The sequence below is a fragment of the Drosophila serrata genome, unplaced genomic scaffold (genome assembly GCF_035046125.1).
Source record: "Drosophila serrata isolate PLE 108 unplaced genomic scaffold, ASM3504612v1 contig_249, whole genome shotgun sequence".
Lineage (NCBI taxonomy): Eukaryota > Metazoa > Arthropoda > Insecta > Diptera > Drosophilidae > Drosophila > Drosophila serrata.
Genome location: NW_028257147.1, coordinates 1432092 through 1452413, shown reverse-complemented (window position 1 = coordinate 1452413; position 20322 = coordinate 1432092). Strand labels below are relative to the sequence as shown.

Here is a 20322-nt window from a genome sequence, read left to right as displayed (position 1 = left end):
CAGAGTTGTGAAGCACCCAGTCTAGTGTTATGGGGTCGTATTGCCTTTAAATATGGTTTCTTTAAAACTATATTTATTCTAAAGTAAGGCAAACATTTTCCCGAATAATAAAACAATCTCTCGTTGTCGGTTTTTTGGCACTAAACTATTAAAGCTTAGATAAATTATTCATTCATATATTATTCATGGTAATAAAGTTAAAATTTGTTCAAGTACCAATCGTTCAACAAGTGTTTAAGTTTAGTTTATATCCGTTATAACATACGATAATATTCTTTGGTGTCTACATAATATGGCATGGCATTAAGTTATGATATATTGTTCTCCTCTATATGTCCTACAATAATTGAAAGCTAAGTGGTATTATAGATTTAATAAAAAAAGTATGTCTGGCTCTAGAATTACTCATTTAATTGATATCAATTTTAATTGCTTTCTTTTCATTTTAGTTTTTTTAATTTCGTTGGGTGTTTTTTGCAGGAAATGAAAAAGTTTGTTGAAGTTTTCCAACCCTTTTCTAAATTTCCTGCAAAGAAAACTCGACGCTATGATGATTATCAAAATCATTCCCTTGATTTTTCGAATTATTCGGAATTTTTATAAAATATCACTATCAAAAAACGATATATATATATATGTATCTATATAATATATAGGTAGTGTATATATATGTGTAGCAGAAGACTCTCGTTAACCGTAGAAAGTAATTGTGTGTGGCCTGCAATTGTTGCTATTGCTTCTCTAAAGTAACTAGGATTATCTCATCCGTTTTTGGAAGTTGCACTGCCTAGCATATAGTCCCGTTTAGCAGCTCGTAGCAGTTCTGGGGCGATGCCGGTGCAGCTGCAGCCGCCGCCTCCTGGCGCGTCTTCAGAAAATTGCCCACCCAATGGGCCGTGAGATCTAGATATTTGGTTCGGGATCCAGGATTATAGTCCAAGAAACCGGCACGGGGCATAACCTCCTCGATTTGGCTGCCATCGGGCCAGTTGTTGTAGCTGGCAATATTTATGAAGCCCACATGATTCAGGATGGCCGTTCGCCAAGCCACTCCATAGTACTACGAACGTATAAGATTGCTATGAGCTCTACGAGCCGATAGACAGATATCTTAACTCACCCTTCCATTGCTGCGATGCCGCTGTATATCGCCGTGTCGCGGAAACTTGTTTCTCTCCGCAAATCCTGGACCCACTGTCGGCACAAATAGCATCTTATAGGATAAAGCAAATGACTTCAGATAAGACCAGTTCTTCCAGGTGCTAGCAAAGACAGCGCCATTGCTGGGCAGCTTACTGTAAAAGCCATCGAAACACAACCGTCGCAGGACATCCGCATGACTCTTGAGTCTGATTGACAAGACAATTCAATTATAATTTATCGTAAAGCAATCCTGATGTCCCTACCTTATGTGTCCAATGAAGAAGGCATCCAGAACCCTTCGCAATCCGTCTGGTTCCACCAGTGAAGGCGTTCGGCACAGCAGCCTGCCCAGGCTATCACTTAATTTGTAGGCATTGCTTACGTAAAGCACTGGAAGGGAGACTCCTCTCGACTGACTCCACACCCTGTAGAAGCCGGGAAGACTGGCATACGAGGCGATCTCCTGCAGCTGCTGACGCACATACTCCACACTTTGATTGCCTGCAGCACTCAGTTCGAAGGTCACGCTGAGATTGTGATGCGGCGCCAGTTCCAGTATTTGATGTATCAGCGCCGCCTCCGTTGCTTTGCCTCCTGTGAAGCTCAGTATGAGCACTCCCACGCCACAGCTCCGAATGTTCTCAAAGTGCTGGGAGAGCAGGGAGTTACTGGGCTTGTACAGACCAAGAGCTGGATAGAAAGCCGTGTTCAGGATTCGGACTGGCCTCGGTGTCGTCAGGGGCACATCGTTCGGGTGCTCCGCAGGCGGCGGAGGTGGCTTTTTGGATTTGTACCAGGGCACTGGGGCGGTGTAGAATATGTGCACAGCTGTGGTCACCACATCCAAGGTGGTCCGTGACTAAGAGAAAAAGATAATATGATTTATAAATGGTAAAAATTATATGCTTCCACGTTTTTATTACCGCTTGTTCCGCCTCATGGTCCCGCTGCTGTTGCTGCTTCATCAGATCCATCTTACTCTGGATGATGCGCGCCTTGATCTTCTGCTCATCATATTTCTCGGGCACAATCACTCCACCGCGGTCTCGTTGCGGCTGCAGCAGGGAGACGGCCGCCGCCACCACCGCTGGCTTCTCCGGCGTCTGATCCCCCCCACCGGGCCTGTAGGCACGGGCAATGAATCGCTCGTCAAGCAGCAATTCGATGGCCGCATTGCGTCCAGTCGAGCCTAACACTATAATGGTGATGACCAGCAAACCGATGATGGCAAACAGGAGCAGGATCTTGACCTTACGTCGCGTTTTCACATACTTTTTGAGCAACATTTTCGCACGTGTGCATTTTACATTGTTTTTTTCGCCTCCTGTTTTTCCACCTCCCTTTGGGGCAACCCCTACGACCCCAACTCCTTCATCCGTTACAATGCAGCTGCCGGAAGCTCCGAGCCATTGCGCATGTCCTGAAACGGACACACTAAACTATCCGACGGGGGGTTCCGGATTACCAAATCAGCAGATAAAACTCGCAGAATAAATCAATGTGAAGGCTTAGGAGTTTCTAATATTAAGGGTTTATTGGGATAAGTTAAGGGGTGTGTAATACATAGCTTGTTAATAATAATATAAATGAATATTACTTGTTAAATCCATTCCCATTTCAATAGCAATATTCCTCATCGACTTTTGTAGGTCAACACTTTGTCTGAATGTTTTTTTATTTAGTAATAAAGTTGGGTTGTTTATAAAAGATTTGTTGTGGTTTGTATCTATTCGAAGTGCATTTTTGTCGGTTTCCTAAACATGCACTTTCGAGTTTTAGCGTCCCTCAACTGAAAAGTACATAAAAATATAAAAAATTAGAAGTTATTTGGATAAATATACGCTACTCGAAACTCACTGTATGTGGATAGATCAATTTCAGCCGGCAGCTCGCTAATGTTCACATCGAATCGATCCTGTACTTCGTTGAGTATCTTGGCATCGTTCTCGTCCGAAACAAATGTGATGGCCAGTCCCTTGGTACCAAAGCGTCCAGCACGGGCCACCCGATGCAAATATGTGTCCGAGTCCTCGGGCATATCATAGTTGAAGACAATGTTCACACGCTCAATGTCCATGCCGCGACCAAAAAGATTGGTGGCCACCAAAATGCGCTTCTGGAAATCCTTGAACTGCTGATAGCGGTTCAAACGCTCCTCCTGGTTCATGCCGCGATGGATGCCAATAGCGGGGAAGTTTTGTTCTGTGAGGAGCTGGGCCAACGCCGTGCAGCGCTGCACAGACTTGACGAAGATTACCACCTGAAATGGGACGATAATAGTAATCTTACACAAGCCTTTTAAGCTGTTGGACTTACCTGATTGAACTCAAGCACATCGAGCAGTTCGAAGAGCTTCTTGTTCTTCTCATTCTCCTTCAGGTTGACATAGTGCTGCTGCAGTCCGTGCAGCGTCAGCTTCGCCTCATCATCCACGTAGACCTCCATTGGCTAGATATATCAGAAATAGAATGGGGGCGCATTTTAAAGGGGGGAAAACAGAACAGAACGAACTAAGACTAGGCTCGCCTCGGCACATACAACAATATGTTTAGAATTTTCTACATACGGCCACGCTACCACCACATCTCATCATCAACTAGACTCTGTCTCTGAACTGCTCTCGAGGATCGAGGAGGATCAACAAACGCTCCGACAATGGTGCGGATACAGATGAGGACTCGCTTTGCCTGGGCCAGGTCCGCGAACATCGTCGTCTTTTCAGCTTTTCGTTGATTTATTTTCTGATTTTGTACCGGATCGTTTCAGCGGTTTGTTAAATCATTTGGATTTCGATTGATTGGCTCAGAGGTTACAAATATTTTATGCTTTCGTTACGATTTATCTTTTACACGTTTAACCATTTAGAAAATGGTGTCTGGCAGTGATCAACTAACGCGTTTTCGATTCGGTTTAAGCTCGCGCAGAGCTATTGGACGTATTTGGGTTTACACGATTAACCATTTGCAAGATGGTGGCTGGCTTATGACATGGAAATTGAGGTCGGTAAATCGACATCGAAAATAATGACTAATTGTCGTGATAGCGGTGGATGCGAGATGGAGAAGTACGAGCATTTTTGTTATAATCACGTTGATATTTACATCTTGCATGAATTTCTTGCACACCGGACGAATGTCCTTGCTCAATGTGGCAGAGAACATCATCACTTGCTTTCCATGCGGTGTGCTACGGAAAATCTCTTGAACGTCACGACGCATATCTAGAATGCAAGATTTCGAGAATTATAATCATTTTCAAAGGTTTAATGGGGGGCTAAGGAAACTTACCCAGTTGCTCCAACATCTTGTCGCATTCGTCCAGAACAAAGTGCTTCAAATGCTTCAGATTCAGTTTCTTGTTGCGTATCAGGGCTAGAATACGTCCGGGGGTTCCCACCACAATGTGCGGAGTACCACTCTTGAGAGTCTCCTCATCCTTTTGAATGGCAAGACCACCAAAGAACACGGCAACCTGCAAAATTAAAAATAAAGGATGGTTAGTTTGTCAATTTTCCATATAAACATAGTTTTATCCACACTTCAGATTTCACCTAAACAAAACCCTAAACTTACCTTAACTGTTGGCATGTACTTGGAGAAGCGCTCATACTCCTTGCTGATCTGGAAAGCCAGCTCACGGGTGTGGCACATGACCAGAACATGGCAGGTGTTGTTGTCCGATGGCTCCAGCTGCTGGAGTGTGGCCAACACGAAGACAGCCGTCTTGCCCATACCGGACTTGGCCTGGCAGAGGATGTCCATGCCCAAGACGGCCTGCGGAATGCATTCGTGCTGAACTGCAATGACATTGTGTTAGTTGTGCGACTGTACCTGCGATCACCTCTCGGTGACTCTTATCCGTACTCACCCTCCGAGGGATGCTCGAAGCCGCAGTCAACAATAGCACGGAGGATCTCCGGCTTGAGCAGGAAGTCACGGAAGCCGGAACTGTGAATGGACACATACGTGCCCTTCACGTCCTTCTTGGGCGCCTCCTGTGTCTCCACCGCCGTGGTCTCGGTCTGCTCCTCATCCTCGTAGTCGAGAAGATCGTCGTTGTCTGCCATTATTGTGCTGTTGTTTGTGGTTACCTAAAGACTCTGGCTAGAAAATACAAGGGTAAATGCTGCGGAGGAAATAAGAATGCGAGCGTGAGTACGAGTTACATTTACATGTGTAAAACAGAAAATGCGCGCAGAAAAAAAAGAAGCCGGTGCCGGCGTACCCTCCGCCATCTTGTTTTTTTTTTACCACACCGGTGTACATGTATTTCATGAAATCACGAAATATGACTTTAGCACCACTGTTTTTTCACCGGAAATACGTGCTCAGTGGTCAAACGTACCTTTTGCACACGTTAGTCGCTTTAAAATTCTACTTTTAACGCGATTTCTGCAAGAAATTATGCACCAACGTGACGAACCGAGCAAAAAAATTTCCAAGAGTGACCGTTTGATGATTTCACAAATGGCGATGCATACATTTTTATTTTTTGACCCCAATGAGTACATTTTTTCATTTGCGGCAGCTGGCCCCACTAAACATAACGTGAGTTAATCGATGTTTCTATCGATTTTAGTAATCGTGACCTCTAATTACGTGTGTATCGTATCGTGGCTATCGCCAGAAAACGAATTTTCCGGTTAAGGCAGCTGGTCACACTAAGCGTAAGCAAACATATCGTGGCGCAATCGATGTTTCTATCGATGCTTGTAATAGTCACCTCTAGTTACGTGTCTATCGTATCGTAACTATCGCCAGAGAACGATTTCAATTCAGCGTCTGCCGCGTTTTTTGCAGCGAAATATTTAATTTTACAATTTGTGCATCCTTCGATCGTTTGCAAAACACAGGTGAGTGGATGTCCTACTAGTACACCTTGAAAGTTTGTGTAAAATGTCGCCGAACAACCAAAACCGTATCAACCGCAAGCTGTGTACGAGTGGTCAAGCCATTTCACTCAATACTGAAATACCCCCCTGGTTGCCGCTGCGGGAAAATGCCGCAAATATTGAATTAAAACCGCCATATTGTTTAATTTCCTGATTCCTATCGGGAGATATTCTCGGTCTTTCCGGTGTAATTAGTTTAAGCGTTAACTTAATACCAGATTATGTAGAGGCGGCCGCGCCTTTTGCCCCACGCCCATAAACAAACGCCGCAAACTCACTCACTCCACCGCTTTTTTTTCGTCCGCTTTAGTACAGTCGCTTGAGTGAAAAGCGACTTGCGAGTGTATGCGTGCGTGCCGGAGAGAGCGTGTGATAAACTCGTTTCGCTGCTGCTTCTGTTTTTGAGCGTTTTGTGTGTTTCCACATTTTCCATTTCGGTTTCGTTTTTGTTTCTGTTTGGAATTTTATCAGACGGGTCGCACCAACTCAGCTCGTGGCGCAAAAATAACATATTTCAGTGTATCGAGGTCACCGTCACTCACGTGTTATTTGTTGATTCTTTTCCCCCCCACAAAAGCGTGAAAATGTCGAGCAAATCCCGACGTGCTGGCACCGCCACGCCGCAGCCCGGCAGCACCTCGACCCCGCGGGCGCCATCAGCGGGTCCGCAGCAGCACCACCACCAGCAGCCGCCGCCGCCGTCGTCGTCGTCGCAGCAGGCCTCCAGCCCGCTAAGCCCCACGCGCCACTCTCGCGTCGCTGAGAAGGTGGAGCTGCAGAACCTGAATGACCGTCTGGCCACTTATATTGACCGTGTGCGCAATTTGGAGACTGAGAACTCCCGGCTGAGCATCGAGGTCCAGACGACCAGGGATACCGTCACGCGGGAGACCAACAACATCAAGAGCATCTACGAGGGCGAGCTGGAAGAGACGCGTCGCCTGCTGGACGACACAGCCCGCGAGCGGGCACGCGGCGAGATCGATATCAAGCGTCTGTGGGAGGAGAACGAGGATCTAAAGGCCAAGCTAGATAAGAAGACGAAGGAGTGCACTACAGCCGAGGGTAAGTCTTGGGAATCTAGAGATTCATTTGTTTCAAAATTTAGAACGTTAAGTAAACAGATGTGTCCATCCTTCCCTGATATGTTCCCCCTTAGAACTGATCAACCCACCCCTAGAACCGAATGCCGGATAACTAAATTGATTGATTTTTTTTCCCACCCCGGCAGGCAATGCCCGCATGTACGAGTCGCGTGCCAGTGAGCTGGGCAACAAATACACCCAGGCATGCGCTGATCGCAAGAAGGCCACCGACGAGCTGAACGATGCTCTCAAGGAGCTGGAGAAGCTGCGCAAACAGTTTGAGGACACACGCAAGAACCTGGAGCAGGAGACGCTGTCCCGCGTCGACCTGGAGAACACAATCCAGAGCCTGCGCGAAGAGCTGTCCTTCAAGGATCAGATCCATACACAAGAGATCAACGAGTCGCGTCGCATCCGTCAGACCGAGTATAGCGAGATCGATGGACGTCTTAGCTCCGAGTATGATGCCAAGCTGAAGCAGTCGCTGCAGGAGCTGCGCGCCCAGTACGAGGAACAGATGCGCATCAACCGTGATGACATTGAGTCTCTATATGAGGATAAGATCCGTCGCATGCAGGAGGCCGCTGCCCGTACCAACAACACCACTCACAAATCCATTGAGGAGCTTCGCAGCACCCGTGTCCGCATCGACGGTCTCAATGCCAAGATCAACGACTTGGAGCAGACCAACTCCCTGCTCAATGTCCGCATCCGCGAATTGGAGCAGCAGCTTGACAACGATCGTGAGCGCCATGGCCAGGAGGTGGCTTCGCTCGAGAAGGAGCTCATTCGCCTGCGAGACGAGATGGCGCTGCAACTGCAAGAGTACCAGGACCTCATGGACATCAAGGTGAGTCTTGGGTTCAAGGGGTTTTAATATTTGTTACTCTTAACCTTTTTTTACTTTTAAGGTCTCTTTGGATTTGGAAATCGCAGCCTACGACAAGCTGCTGGTCGGCGAGGAGGCGCGCCTGAATATCACTCCGGCAAACACTGCCACCGTGCAGTCTTTTAGCCAGTCTCTACGCAGCAGCACCCGTGCCACGCCCTCGCGTCGCACTCCCTCCGGGGCCGTGAAGCGCAAGCGTGTTGATGATGCCGATGATCGCCTAATCACCGACTTTTTCATCACGAACAGTGCCAAGTACGATGTGCAGATCAAAGAGATTGATCCCGAGGGAAAATTTGTGAAGCTCTACAACAAGGGCGAAAAAGAGGTGGCCATCGGCGGTTGGCAGTTGCAGCTTTTGTCCAACGACGGCGGTCCGTCGACCACATACAAGTTCCATCGTTCGGTGAAGATAGACGCGCAGGCCGTGGTGACCGTTTGGTCGGCTGACACAAAGGCCTCGCACGAACCGCCATCGAGCATCGTGATGAAGTCGCAAAAATGGATCCCGTCCGACAACAGTAAGACAGTCCTGGTGAATGCTGATGGCGAGTCTGTGGCTACTCTGGATCGCATCAAGAGGGTGGTTTCCACGCACACCTCCACTCGTCTGAGTCGCCGCCGCAGCATTAGTGCCGTGGATGGCAATGAGCAACTCTACCACCAGCAGGGCGATCCGGCAGGGCAGACCGGCGAAAAGTGCGCCATTATGTAATTTCTAAACCAGACAAAAACAAACCTAAAAAAAGAAGGAAACACCACACACAAACAGATAAATACTAATCAGCTAAGTTATTTTTTGTGGCCGCCCGTCGGTAATTTAATCAAAAACAATATTTGTGTCGATCTGCCCAAGCAGCTAAGCGATAATTTCCGTTTCGTTAACTTTCACTTCTGTTTTTCTAACCTTTCCCAGAAACTTGTAGTTTACAATTCCTATGTCTGACGATATCTTTCGTTTTATGTTTATCTCATTCAGCAAGCTTTTGTAATCTTTATATGGCATAGATAAACTCACATTTTTATGCCACATAGAACTTACAACTTGCGCCACCCCCCCTGTTCTTTCACTTTCATGTATTTTATTTGTGACGTTAAGAACTTTGAAAATATTGCATAAAGAAACAATATTTTTGATGAACTTGCGTTCACACACTCCGTTCTATAAGAAATTAGTTTTGTAAGCGAACATTCGGCAATGACTTCAAAAACATCGAAAGCCAACCAACAACAACAACAACACAGGAAGACAAGATACAGATCAACAACAACAACAGCAGCAGCAGAGAAAGAAGCTCTTTCAGACAAAACATTTATTTATTTAAGTATTTTTTGTACAATCAGCATAAAATACATACTTTATACCTATAAACATTTATATATATAGAACATAATGACAAACCGCCAGCAATATATAATTTTTAGACTTGGCCATAAGGGTATTCTTGATCCCCTCCCGCTTATACTCGGACCACTTTCTCCCGGCTTAAACCGGTTTCGGGCTTCCTGCAGCCATTCTACAAACATTACAACAATAACAACATGAAGTATGTACAACAATAATTAACAACAACGCTCAGCGATCCGTCGCATTTTTATGAGTGGGCGTGGTCGCGTTTTACGCCGGCCAAAAACAAATCCAACGCCCACACAAACTATTTTGTACACAAATGACCATTGTAAACGAATCGAAACTACTTTTTAAGTATGTAATTGCTATTTGATAATAATAAAAAAAATAAAGAAAACCATGTTTAATAAAAATAACAAGTAATGTTTGCTGTAAAGCAGGATAATACTAGAAACATAATATTATCTTGGCATACCTTACGCTTTTGCCAATATACCCATAATGTATTAAGCAATCCAGGGTATTCATTTCACTTTCGGCCCTTTTCTCGTCATTTCTTTTGCGTTTTCCTTCGTAGCGTTGAGATATTTTTAGATTTAAGTCCAATTCCAAGTGTGTATGTGTGTGCGCACTCAAGGCGGCCGATGTAAATGCTCAAAGTTCCATCGTTTTGAGTGATTTATCGATAGTAGAGAAATTCGATGAATAACAATTGAGTGGTGTGTGCTGAGAGTCATAACCGGCTTTTGACTTTTGAGTGTTCTCTCCCCTTTAACGACTCCACAAGTGAGATGGCAACTAAAAAAAACACTCATACGCAGTGAAAAAAGTTCATTCAACCGCGGTGAGTTCGTTCCCGATGCAGAAACCCTGACCGTACAACCCCGACCTGCCGAGCGTGATAACAAAAAGTATCTCAAGGTTGTAGCTGCGATTCCCGTTGCATCTGAGCGTTCGAAAGTGTTTTTATCAGCTGCCAGAGAGCGAATTCCTAACCACAACCGCAAAACCAACTCAAAACTTGAGCTGCCGCATAAATTGCCAGTCGAAGCGAACAATTGAACAGTCTCAGTTGAAGCTCAGAGTGAAAAAAACACTACCGTCACTTGCAAATAGTATTAGCGCACATTAATAATAATAAATAAATAAGCAGTTGCCTGCATTCGCCAGTGCTTTGTTGAAGGTGAGTGACAAAATATTAGCCGTGAATTCAAGTACAAATCGCGTTGCCAAGTAAGAACGAGAGTGTTTTTCATTGGGGACAACGCCATAAATGGGTTAATTGTTAATAATTGGGGAGTACGACGAGTGGCTTATCGCTCGAGTAGAACAATAAACAAACACATATTGACTATATAATAAAAATAACACACAAAAGTTGAATGGGAAGAGCTTCTATAATATCTTATCCCAGACAAAGTATCAAAATCTAATCTAAATCCTGGACAGTGTTGCCACATGCTGTGCGAGTCAATATTCTGCAACGATAAGGTGGTCTTTGTTTTCCAGTTCAAAAATAGCTCACAGCTGGTAGTGTTGTTTTTCTGATTCTGCATGGCAATAAAGAATATAATATATAGGGTAAATAAAGAGATAAATGTGTGGAAAATAATTGGTTAATAATAATAATTTTAAGTTTGGAATCGACGTCACATTTAAGGCTTGACTTGCTGACTTATCACTTGTTTTTGTTTACGTGCTTATTTTTGTACTACAATCGAATTGAAAACGTGATAATCCAATGAAAATGATTGTTTCTCTATTACTTTTTTATATTTTCGGAAATTTAAAGGGTTATCTATATTTATTTTATATTGAAAACAGTACAAACTGAAATAATTTTCATAGTTATAACATTAAATCTTAAATAACCTTCTAGAAATAAATTAGTTAATATTATCTGATTTCTTTCAGCCAAAATATGAGGTTGGTGATATTGGAGACGAGCGATTCGGTGGGAAAATGGGCAGCCAAATATGTGATGAAACGGATTAATGACTTCAAGCCAAGTGCTGATAAGTATGGTTTTTTATCATTATCTATAGTGAATTGATTTATGACAAAGTGAATTAATTTTTCAGATTCTTTGTATTGGGCCTGCCCACAGGATCCACTCCGCTGGGAATGTACAAAGAGCTCATTGAGTTCCACAAGCAGGGAAAGGTCTCATTTCAATATGTGAAAACCTTTAATATGGATGAATATGTGGGTAAGTTCAGGAGAGGTTCCCAAAGAATAGTTTTTAAGTCAAAGTAAATCCTATTTCGGAATTAAATGCTTTAATTTGATAGGGACTATCTAGAAATACCCATATTCTATGTCAAAGTTGAATACTTAAACGCACAGACTCATTGATTTGTTATTAATACATTCTTTAATATCCCAATAGGCCTTCCCAGGGATCATCACGAGAGCTATCACTACTTCATGTGGCACAATTTCTTCAAGCACATCGATATTGATCCCAAAAACGTGCACATTTTGGATGGTAATGCCTCTGATCTGGTGGCCGAGTGCAATAAGTTCGAAGATCAGATCCGGGAAGCAGGAGGTGTGGAGCTCTTTATCGGCGGCATTGGACCCGATGGACATATTGCCTTCAACGAACCCGGATCCTCATTGGTTTCCAGGACCCGCGTAAAGACCCTGGCACAGGATACACTGGAGGCGAATGCTCGGTTCTTTGACAACGATATGAGCAAGGTGCCTAAGCAGGCGCTTACCGTGGGCGTGGGCACCGTGATGGATTCCAAGGAAGTGATGATCCTCATCACAGGAGCCCACAAGGCGTTCGCCCTGTACAAGGCCATTGAGGAGGGTGTTAACCATATGTGGACAGTGAGTGCCTTCCAGCAGCATGCCAACACCCTGATGATCTGCGATGAGGACGCCACCCTGGAGTTGAGGGTGAAGACGGTGAAGTACTTCAAGGTATGCCCACCCTCGATTGCCTCAATTTTGTAAAGAAAACTGGGCAGTAGTGATGGTGCTTGAGTAGCTTGCCTTCCAAGGTGTTGGTCTTGATAACCCCCGGGGCACTATTGTAGGTCTGCAAAAAATGTAATCTAAATGCTTATACTCATACGGTTGTTGATTAAGTTTAAGGACTTGCATGTAATATACTGGCTTGCAGGGTTAGAGTTTAATGGTAAAGAGGTTGATATTTTATATCAATGTATACATTTATATATATTATTATATTGACTGGCTGACTGGCCACTCCCATAATTTCACAGGGCATCCTCAGGGATCTATATGAAGGCGCCCAGCAGGAGGGCTACATAAACTGATTTTTGAGTAAGGTATCTTTTGATTTATTCAGATTTACCCCAAAAAGTCAAAAACTTTTTTAAAAATTTCTCTTTATTTGAAAAAAAAAATAATAAGGATTAATAAAACCATTAAATATAAGAATTTACCTCACATCACATTAATCAAAAGTTGTGCCAACGAAAATCAAATTCGGATAAAAGAAGACTGTCAATGGCCCTTTAATGGATACTGTGTTCCAAGCCTTAGATATGAAAATAATAATTGTGTAATATTTTTAAGAGACACAAAAATAAAGCTAAATTTATTTGTTTATGCATTTTTTGGCTTGTAGTTTAGAATAGTCTTGCAAGAAACTTAAACTAGCTTAAAAAATGGAATATTTGTTATAAAATCCTTTCAAGTTCTTATAAGGAATTTTATATAAGAATACATAATATACTATATAAAATATTTTTTATATTGAGGGTTAGTTTAGCCTTAAGATTACTAATAACTAGTAAACCGCAGATAAGACTTTAAGATTCTAAAACCTACCTAGTTTAGTTTTAAGATACTGTACCTTTAAAAGATAATTATTTTATGAAAATCTTATTTAGCTAAGTTAGTAACTTAATATACTTTCAAGATACTTCACATCTGAAGAAACCTGATAGATAGTCTATAATAATACCAATTGCTTATCTAATATTAAATCTAATCAAAAAATTATGAAATATTTACAGAGCCTTATGGACGTTCACTCCAAACTGATAGAGCAGCAACAACCCACGTAACCCCAACGGATCAATATAACCAAGGATCTGCCAAGGGATCTGCTATCTTTAAACTCGCATCTTACATCTTTTTATATTGTGTTTACATATATGTTTTTAATATATATGTTTTACTTCAGTAAAGTATTTCAAATCATACAATGAATTTAAGACATTATTTTTCTTTTATTCAGTAATTAAAATATTTTTGTAATAAATGTTTTTTAATATATAAATTTTATTAAATTTATCCATTTTGTGGCTGTGCCATTTGCAATGTTAAAGATAAAGTTTTAATGAAGAATAGGGAACGGATTCTTGGGAAAAATATTGAAATAAAATCAAATGGGAAAAAATTAAGTTAAATAATAATAAAATAAATAATTTGTTTAAGTTTTTGATTTCACAAATATTTATTTAGTTTCATATTCAATACTAAAACCTATTGATTATAATTTGAGAATTTCTTAGAATAGCAAAGAATATGTTCTTGTATTATTTGTATATTTAAGCTTTTATTATAGTCTGTTTATAACAATTATATAGTAAGTAAGTATATGAAAGAACAAGATCCGTGGCTAGGCCCAGTGTAGGGAGAGCCCCTTCAACTCTTGCCCAGAATCTTGTTGTCCGTATAGACAAACTCTTCGTGATCCTCAATAAGACGGAAGAGCTCCTTGGCATAGAAGATGGAACGCACAGACTCCTCCAGGATGAGCTGATGGTTCTGGACAGCCCTGCGGACTTGTTCGTGTATGAACATGGCTTCCAATCGCTTGGCTCGCTGTGTCAATCGACAGGCCTGGTTGTTCCTCAGACGCGCCTCACCGGCCGTCAGGCGACCCTCCACGGCGGGTTGATGACGCGCCGCATTGTCGTGATAGCTGCAGATGTCACCGATAACTCCTGCATTCACATTGAAGATGCCCTCGGCGGCACTGATCACGGTCCGGCAGACCGCCGGCGTGCAGATCATCTCGCGTTGCAGATTCTCGCAGATCATGGCCTGCAGGGCCGTTTGACGGGCAATCTTGAGGTAGCCTCGTCGCACATGTCGCCTGCCCAGCTTTTCACGCATCGATTTGAAGTAGAAGACCTGGGTGCCCCACATCTTACCCTTCAGGGGTTTTGGGTTCTTGCGATCTCCGCGTTCCTCGCGGAACAGCTGTCGCTTTACGCGCTTCAGGCTCTCCGTCTTGGCGGTCAGTCGCTCTGGCTGGAGGCAGCTGTTGACCTGGTGCCACACCTCGGTGGGTGTGCTCAGGGCCATGGCACTGGTGCTGCACCAGTACATCTTGTGACACATGCCGTTCATCAAATACAGCTGCCGGATGCATTCGTTGAGAAAGCTACGCTTCGTGGGACTGTGGAAGTTGGGGGGATTGTTGATCACATAGTGATCCCGTTTGTATACCACACAGTAACCGTATCCCGGTCCAGGTCCTGGCTCTCCTCCGTTCGGCATTCCTGGCTTCTGGTAGACAATCAGCTGCTGGTCCTTGTAGTCAATCGGGGAGTTAAAGATGAAGATCTGGTTGTGCTGTGCCTCCTCGTTGGGAGTGCGGAACATGAGCAGCTTCTCGGAATTAGCAGCTTGGTCCATGACTGTTGGGCGTTGAGTGATAAGGATGTGGTTGATTCGGGAGCCTTATATGCGGAGACAGGTAGCCAGAACTCTGAAAGATTCTAGCCTGCACAAGCCTGTACATTCCCTCATGTCAGTTTCCTTAGGGTTTTTTTGGGTAGCTTAGGCTAAGTACGGCTCAAGTTTTACCTGAAAATAAGAGCTTGGAAATTCTTATAGATAAGGTTGTATATAAGTCTTACCTGTGTGACGACAGATGGTTTCCATTACGTGATCTTAGCCAATTCGCTAGTTTATTTATTCCTTGAGGGATCAGGTAAACTTAACAATTGGTATTAAACAAAAATGGAGTGGAGTTTAAGATCTGGTGTTGCATATAATTATAGTCTGAGCAATTGGTATATTAGGTCCATGCATAGTTAAGGAAAACTAACAGTTATTTGAAAACTTATCAATGCCTGCAGATGTGAGTTAAGATTTACAACCATTTGTTTTAATATACAAAAATTATATTTTTAAACAAAACAGTTAAGATTTGGCCACAAACTTTGAATTTATTCACACTGCTGCACAGATCGAACGGGAGAAATTGCAGACTTGTGTCCATCCTTGCAGGACCCTATGATTTTAGTCAAAACCTTGAAACACAGTGAAGGAGTCGTTTCCGACCCTATAAATCATATATATTCTTGATCAGCACCAACAGCCGAGTCGAACTAGACACCTCAGGAAGAAAACAAAAATTTGCCAATTTTTTCAACATTTTACAAAGGGTTAAATCGTTTAAATTCTTAAACATTTTGTCAACATTTTTAATTTTTTTTTAAATATTAAATTTAGTAAGCAGACTTTTAAACCTATTAAAACCTAGCACAGAACAGCTTTCCGAATTGAAATTAATGCATTTTTGGCTTAGTTATGATATTTAAAAAATATTGATTTGTCCAAAATAATACACTTATTTTACTTTCATTTTCCAAAGTTTTCTAGTTTACTTTTTTGTTAAATTAATTCGTATAAGAAATACTTTTTTTGGTGCAAATATGTCAACTCAAAGCAGTCCATGCATTTTAATAAATTAGATTTTGATGACATAGTCAATGCCCTTGTGCAAAAATAACTCATATCTGTCAAACTTGTCTTTAAAGAAGTTCTAATTGCATTTTGAACAAAAGTTCTCAGCTTATTTGTTCACCTTGTTGCTATTAAATAAGGTAAGGTATTTTTAAAGAAACCTGAACTTTATAAAGCTGAAAAAACTTATCAAATTTATAGGTGAAGGTTGAGGTGATCCTAGGTAAAACTTAAAGTTAATCAGGTAATAACCAATTTGCTGGAAAAGTCTATAAGAACAAATCCCTTAAAAGGATTTGAAATGTTTTGCAGCCAACCTCATAATATAAACGAATTGTGACAACTTTTCCTTAATCCCACACCAGGTGTTCTCGGCCATAAAAGGGCCTCGCTTGGGCTGGCCTAATTATCCTTCAGGTAAAGCTCACCGACAGGTAAGGGACAGTCCGCGGAGGGAGAAGAAGACCGGAGAAGCCCCCTGCGTTTCTCCCTTTTCGTGGCATATAAGTTTGAGGGATGAAGGATTGCAGCTGTCAGAGGCAATCGAACCACGAGATCGTCTACAACATGGGCAATGTTATGGATCGCAAGGTGTCCTGTGCGGAGGCACGAGTCAATGTTGCTGCAACATCACCGAATTCCCCTTCTCCGCTGACTCTCAAGGAGCCGGAAAAACTGGTGGGCAAAGGTCCAGAGGAGGAGCCAACGCCACAGCCGCAGATGGCCTCAAACTTGACTTTTCACCTGTACACCTATCGCCAGCAAATGGGCTACAAGAAGCACCAGGTGATGAAGTGGGCCACCTCGAAGCTCCTGCTCACCGAGGAGCTGCTCAAGCTTCACAGACAGACAACGTCCACGTCCTGGACCGATTTTGAGATGACAGACGACGAGGAGGACTTGGAGGATGTGGAGAACCATGTTCCCGCACGGGATAATAACGATAATGATAATCTTCTGGCCCAGGAGCTTTGCAATTTGAAGAACTATCGCCTGTCGCTCAGGGGCACCATACTGGAGGTGGCCCAGGAGAAGATGAAGAAGCGCGAAAAGAAGAAGCTGAAGCGTTTAAAACGTCGCACCCTGATCTCCTCCAAAAAACCCAGTAATAAGGACAAGCAGAAACTCTGGCAATATCCCAGCCCATCAATGCCGCTACTGGACGAGGAGGAGGAGGAGCATCAACGGAAGCAGGACGCACAACCGGAGGTCATTGTCATCGACTAAGATAGTTCCCAGTTAATAGTTCTTAAGCCTAAGCCTAATCTAGTCGTTGTCCTCGTTCTAATTTGTACATAGTTTGCTAGTCTGTTTTTAATGGCCATTTAAATGGTTCAGCCAACATAAATATTCTTACACGAATTGTAACTCGTTTGTTGTTAATTGACTCGTCCTGGCCTGGCCCAAATCAAAGTTCAATGAGCCCGGCGAGTATCCTGGTGCTGCTCCAACTGGATACAGGATTCGCCGGGACATTCCCCTGACACCGTAAACCTTGCTGCATAATTAAAATGTCGCGTAATTGATTTCGATTCCCGTTTGCAGTGTCCTTTTTTCTGCATTATTTTGCTCCTGTTTCTGGCTGGGAATGCTTTGGTTTTTGATCCTGCTCTGGTTTCACCGACAAATGACAAACATGGCCAGTTTTTTCTCAATTTTTTTAACTAAACCAACTAACATTCATATAACCCAATTCCTTTTATAATTTACAAGCCAAAAACCCAATAGTTCCCCATAATCCCCATCAGGGTTTATCTGTGTCACATTGTATCCCCCTAAATCTCCACTGACTCTGCCACAACTTGTGATAAACTGTTACCCCTTTTTTTGGGCCACCTCCCCTTGTCCTAATCTTATCTAGCAACTAATTAAATTTACGCACACGAGAAGCAGGGCAGCCAGTCCCAGTGCAGTTGGAAGAACCAAATAAATTATTATGGGTCATGCAATGCGAGAGGGTTTGCAATTACTAAGGAAAGTTTCAAGTTTGAAGTTTGATGTGTGTATTTTATGTGGCCCCAAGGAGCCACTCTTTGAACTTGTCCCAGTAAGCCAAAAAAAACAAGGTTACACCACTTTGAGCAATTAAAAAGTGCGAAAACCGAATGCAATTATCGCATATTTGTCGGGCTTATGTGGCATTTAATAAAAATAATTATGAGCGGAACAACCTGGTTAACGGAATGGGAGTCCTGGTTAAGGATGCGGTTATGAGCTAGGCACGCACTTGGCATACGCAGACAGACGCCTGACACAAATTCCCTTTTCAAGTTACACAACAAGGCTATCCGGTTCTACAGCTCTCTCCTCCGGCTCCGACTCCGGCACTTCATGTGGAAATGGCTCCCAAAAGGGGCTGCAATTCCGAATTCCTTGCAACGCATCAAAGCGCTCACCGAATTGTGACATGTCCTCGCCGAGCCACCCACTCCGATTCCCATTTCCAGTTCTTGATGTCCAACCACCAGTCACAGCCCCACCCACTTTGTAACACCACCACCCACTGCGTGGCCACCACAAACAATGCTGCGTTCCACCAAAATGGCCATCAAGATGGGAACAATAGAAGTGGCTCATACACTAAGGAAAATGCTGATTAAATTGAGTAGGAAATTACTAGAAGATTTACCAAGATAACATATTTGAAATACTTATTAATTTTATTAGCTTTGATTAAATTTTACGGAAAAACAATATACTATGTTTAACGATAAATTGTATGGCTGATATTTTATATAGTACTTCGATTTTCATAAAATTTTACATACAATTCTAGATTAATATATAATGCCTATATATCAAATTTGATGAAAATCTGTTGAAAACTGGAAAAGTTACGATTTTTGTTCTATAAATCGTCCGATTGTTCCTATATCTGCTATATATGTATATATATAGTCCACCGATTCGGCACGCTCCGATTTATAAGGATTTAAAATGATATAGAAGATCAACTGCATAGTTAAAAAAATAGCTTGCACCTAAAATTGGTTCAAAACCAATCTCTCACATGCATATGATTCTCAACTAGTTCTAACATCCCCGGAACAAAGTGACTGCTGCCGGCCAAGCCTCAGAAATGTGTTGTGTTACAAAAGTTGCAAGTCATTGTTTATTAGTGTTCAAACTTAGTAATTAATCATACATACTTACTGGTTATAGATACTTGCTGATCATACTTACTTACTGGTTATAGATACTTGCTGATTATACTTACTTACCGATTATAAATACTTAATGTTCAGAGTTACTTACTGCTCATAGCTACTTACTGGTCATAGATACTTGCTGTTTAGAGTTAATTACTGATCATAGTTAATTACTGGCCATAGTTAATTACTGATCATAGTTCAATAAATCGTCCGATTGTTCCTATGTCAGATATATATATGTATATATATAGTCCACCGATTCGGCATGCTCCGATTTATAAACTTGTAAAATTATATTGAAGATAAACTGCATAGTTTCATTAATATAGCTTGCTCTTAAATTGTTCCAAAACAAATTTATCCCATGCATATGATTCTCAACTAGTTCTAACATCCCCGGAACGAAGTGACTTCTGCCAGGCGAGTCTCAGAAAAGTGTTGTGTTCAAAAAGTTGCAAGTCATTGTTTATTAGTGTTCAAACTTAGTAACTGATCATACATACTTACTGGTGATAGATACTTAGTGATCATATTTACTTACTGATTATAGATACTTACTGATCATACTTACTTACTGGTCATAGATACTTAATGTTCAGAGTTACTTACTGCTCATACTTAATTAGTGATCATAGTTAAGCGAGGGTATGAAAAGCATAGCTTTTGATTAAGAACATTCTAATATGGACATAATTCTATTATTCTAAACATTTTTTACTGTACTTTAAATTGACTCTAATTAAATCTTTAAAATCCCTGGTATATAATATATTTATACCATTTAATTTTCCCCAGTGTAACATTTTTTTCCCAAGTTGTTTGGGTGAGTCCTTTGAAGGAGTCAGCCACCCTTCTTACTTCGCCCTTTCCTGCCACTTCCACGCATGTGTAGCGGTTGTTAATTGCCGGCTGGCTAAGCGGAAGCTTCTAAGAATTTTTGCTTTAATTAAATTTTTAATAAATACGTTGGCAAAACAATTTATTAATTGCAAAACATTTTTAGCTAACGCCTTGCAGGAATGGCAGCCATCCGGGTTCTGCTTGAGGAAATGCACCCTTATTTGGCGCAAAAGATTTCCTCTGTTCAATTTCTTAATGTTTTTCTTACTGTGACTAATTCCATGAGC

The 20322-nt window shown here is 42.2% G+C and overlaps 6 protein-coding genes across 9 annotated transcripts; 3 read left to right on the top strand and 3 right to left on the bottom strand.

Annotated features, from left to right (window-relative positions):
• Positions 1 to 56: 56 nt before the first annotated feature.
• Positions 57 to 2550, bottom strand: LOC110187433 (glycoprotein endo-alpha-1,2-mannosidase). Its single transcript, XM_020956823.2, has 4 exons — positions 2067 to 2550; positions 1407 to 2002; positions 1121 to 1349; positions 57 to 1060 (listed from the first exon to the last, which is right to left on the bottom strand). Exons 1-4 carry the CDS (start codon positions 2427 to 2429, stop codon positions 788 to 790), a joined length of 1461 nt encoding a protein of 486 aa, XP_020812482.1. The 5' UTR covers positions 2430 to 2550; the 3' UTR covers positions 57 to 787.
• Positions 2551 to 2784: 234 nt separating this feature from the next.
• Positions 2785 to 5658, bottom strand: Hel25E (ATP-dependent RNA helicase 25E). Its single transcript, XM_020956794.2, has 8 exons — positions 5488 to 5658; positions 5011 to 5268; positions 4716 to 4939; positions 4431 to 4614; positions 4245 to 4363; positions 3460 to 3591; positions 3001 to 3403; positions 2785 to 2932 (listed from the first exon to the last, which is right to left on the bottom strand). The coding sequence occupies exons 2-8, from the start codon at positions 5207 to 5209 to the stop codon at positions 2919 to 2921; spliced, it is 1275 nt and encodes a 424-aa protein (XP_020812453.2). The 5' UTR covers positions 5210 to 5268; positions 5488 to 5658; the 3' UTR covers positions 2785 to 2918.
• A 196-nt stretch (positions 5659 to 5854) lies between these two features.
• Lam (Lamin) lies at positions 5855 to 9775 on the top strand. The gene is made up of 4 exons (XM_020956826.2): positions 5855 to 5995; positions 6612 to 7099; positions 7266 to 7969; positions 8031 to 9775. Exons 2-4 carry the CDS (start codon positions 6619 to 6621, stop codon positions 8721 to 8723), a joined length of 1878 nt encoding a protein of 625 aa, XP_020812485.2. The 5' UTR covers positions 5855 to 5995; positions 6612 to 6618; the 3' UTR covers positions 8724 to 9775.
• Positions 9776 to 10031: 256 nt separating this feature from the next.
• On the top strand, positions 10032 to 13620 carry Oscillin (glucosamine-6-phosphate isomerase Oscillin). 3 transcript variants are annotated; one of them, XM_086832496.1, is made up of 5 exons: positions 10032 to 10542; positions 11274 to 11378; positions 11441 to 11568; positions 11749 to 12290; positions 13355 to 13620. In XM_086832496.1, the coding sequence occupies exons 2-5, from the start codon at positions 11281 to 11283 to the stop codon at positions 13403 to 13405; spliced, it is 819 nt and encodes a 272-aa protein (XP_086688622.1). In that variant the 5' UTR covers positions 10032 to 10542; positions 11274 to 11280; the 3' UTR covers positions 13406 to 13620. The 3 variants fall into 3 exon arrangements, with proteins under 3 accessions (XP_086688622.1, XP_086688624.1, XP_086688623.1); XM_086832498.1 differs by having other exon boundaries at positions 10527 to 10592; XM_086832497.1 differs by lacking the exon at positions 10032 to 10542 and adding an exon at positions 10595 to 10940.
• A 148-nt stretch (positions 13621 to 13768) lies between these two features.
• On the bottom strand, positions 13769 to 15111 carry LOC110187436 (uncharacterized). Its single transcript, XM_020956827.2, has one exon. It carries the CDS (start codon positions 14985 to 14987, stop codon positions 13989 to 13991), a length of 999 nt encoding a protein of 332 aa, XP_020812486.1. The 5' UTR covers positions 14988 to 15111; the 3' UTR covers positions 13769 to 13988.
• Positions 15112 to 15819: 708 nt separating this feature from the next.
• Positions 15820 to 17679, top strand: LOC110187434 (uncharacterized). 2 transcript variants are annotated; one of them, XM_020956825.2, is made up of 3 exons: positions 15820 to 16183; positions 16245 to 16287; positions 16409 to 17679. In XM_020956825.2, exon 3 carries the CDS (start codon positions 16560 to 16562, stop codon positions 17268 to 17270), a length of 711 nt encoding a protein of 236 aa, XP_020812484.1. In that variant the 5' UTR covers positions 15820 to 16183; positions 16245 to 16287; positions 16409 to 16559; the 3' UTR covers positions 17271 to 17679. The 2 variants fall into 2 exon arrangements, with proteins under 2 accessions (XP_020812484.1, XP_086688614.1); XM_086832488.1 differs by lacking the exon at positions 16245 to 16287.
• The last annotated feature ends 2643 nt before the right edge of the window (positions 17680 to 20322 follow it).

Coding starts and splice junctions, on each gene's coding strand:
- LOC110187433 (XM_020956823.2), bottom strand. CDS start 2,429: ATGTTGCTCAAAAAGTATGTGAAAACGCGACGTAAGGTCAAGATCCTG. Junction 2,003..2,066: donor ACCATGAGGCGGAACAAGCG/GTAATAAAAACG, acceptor TTTTTCTCTTAG/TCACGGACCACCTTGGATGT. Junction 1,061..1,120: donor GGCATCGCAGCAATGGAAGG/GTGAGTTAAGAT, acceptor ATACGTTCGTAG/TACTATGGAGTGGCTTGGCG.
- Hel25E (XM_020956794.2), bottom strand. CDS start 5,209: ATGGCAGACAACGACGATCTTCTCGACTACGAGGATGAGGAGCAGACC. Junction 4,615..4,715: donor AGTACATGCCAACAGTTAAG/GTAAGTTTAGGG, acceptor TTAATTTTGCAG/GTTGCCGTGTTCTTTGGTGG. Junction 4,364..4,430: donor CAAGATGTTGGAGCAACTGG/GTAAGTTTCCTT, acceptor CTTGCATTCTAG/ATATGCGTCGTGACGTTCAA.
- Lam (XM_020956826.2), top strand. CDS start 6,619: ATGTCGAGCAAATCCCGACGTGCTGGCACCGCCACGCCGCAGCCCGGC. Junction 7,100..7,265: donor GGAGTGCACTACAGCCGAGG/GTAAGTCTTGGG, acceptor CCACCCCGGCAG/GCAATGCCCGCATGTACGAG. Junction 7,970..8,030: donor AGGACCTCATGGACATCAAG/GTGAGTCTTGGG, acceptor TTTACTTTTAAG/GTCTCTTTGGATTTGGAAAT.
- Oscillin (XM_086832496.1), top strand. CDS start 11,281: ATGAGGTTGGTGATATTGGAGACGAGCGATTCGGTGGGAAAATGGGCA. Junction 11,379..11,440: donor TTCAAGCCAAGTGCTGATAA/GTATGGTTTTTT, acceptor TTAATTTTTCAG/ATTCTTTGTATTGGGCCTGC. Junction 12,291..13,354: donor AGACGGTGAAGTACTTCAAG/GTATGCCCACCC, acceptor AAATATTTACAG/AGCCTTATGGACGTTCACTC.
- LOC110187436 (XM_020956827.2), bottom strand. CDS start 14,987: ATGGACCAAGCTGCTAATTCCGAGAAGCTGCTCATGTTCCGCACTCCC.
- LOC110187434 (XM_086832488.1), top strand. CDS start 16,560: ATGAAGGATTGCAGCTGTCAGAGGCAATCGAACCACGAGATCGTCTAC.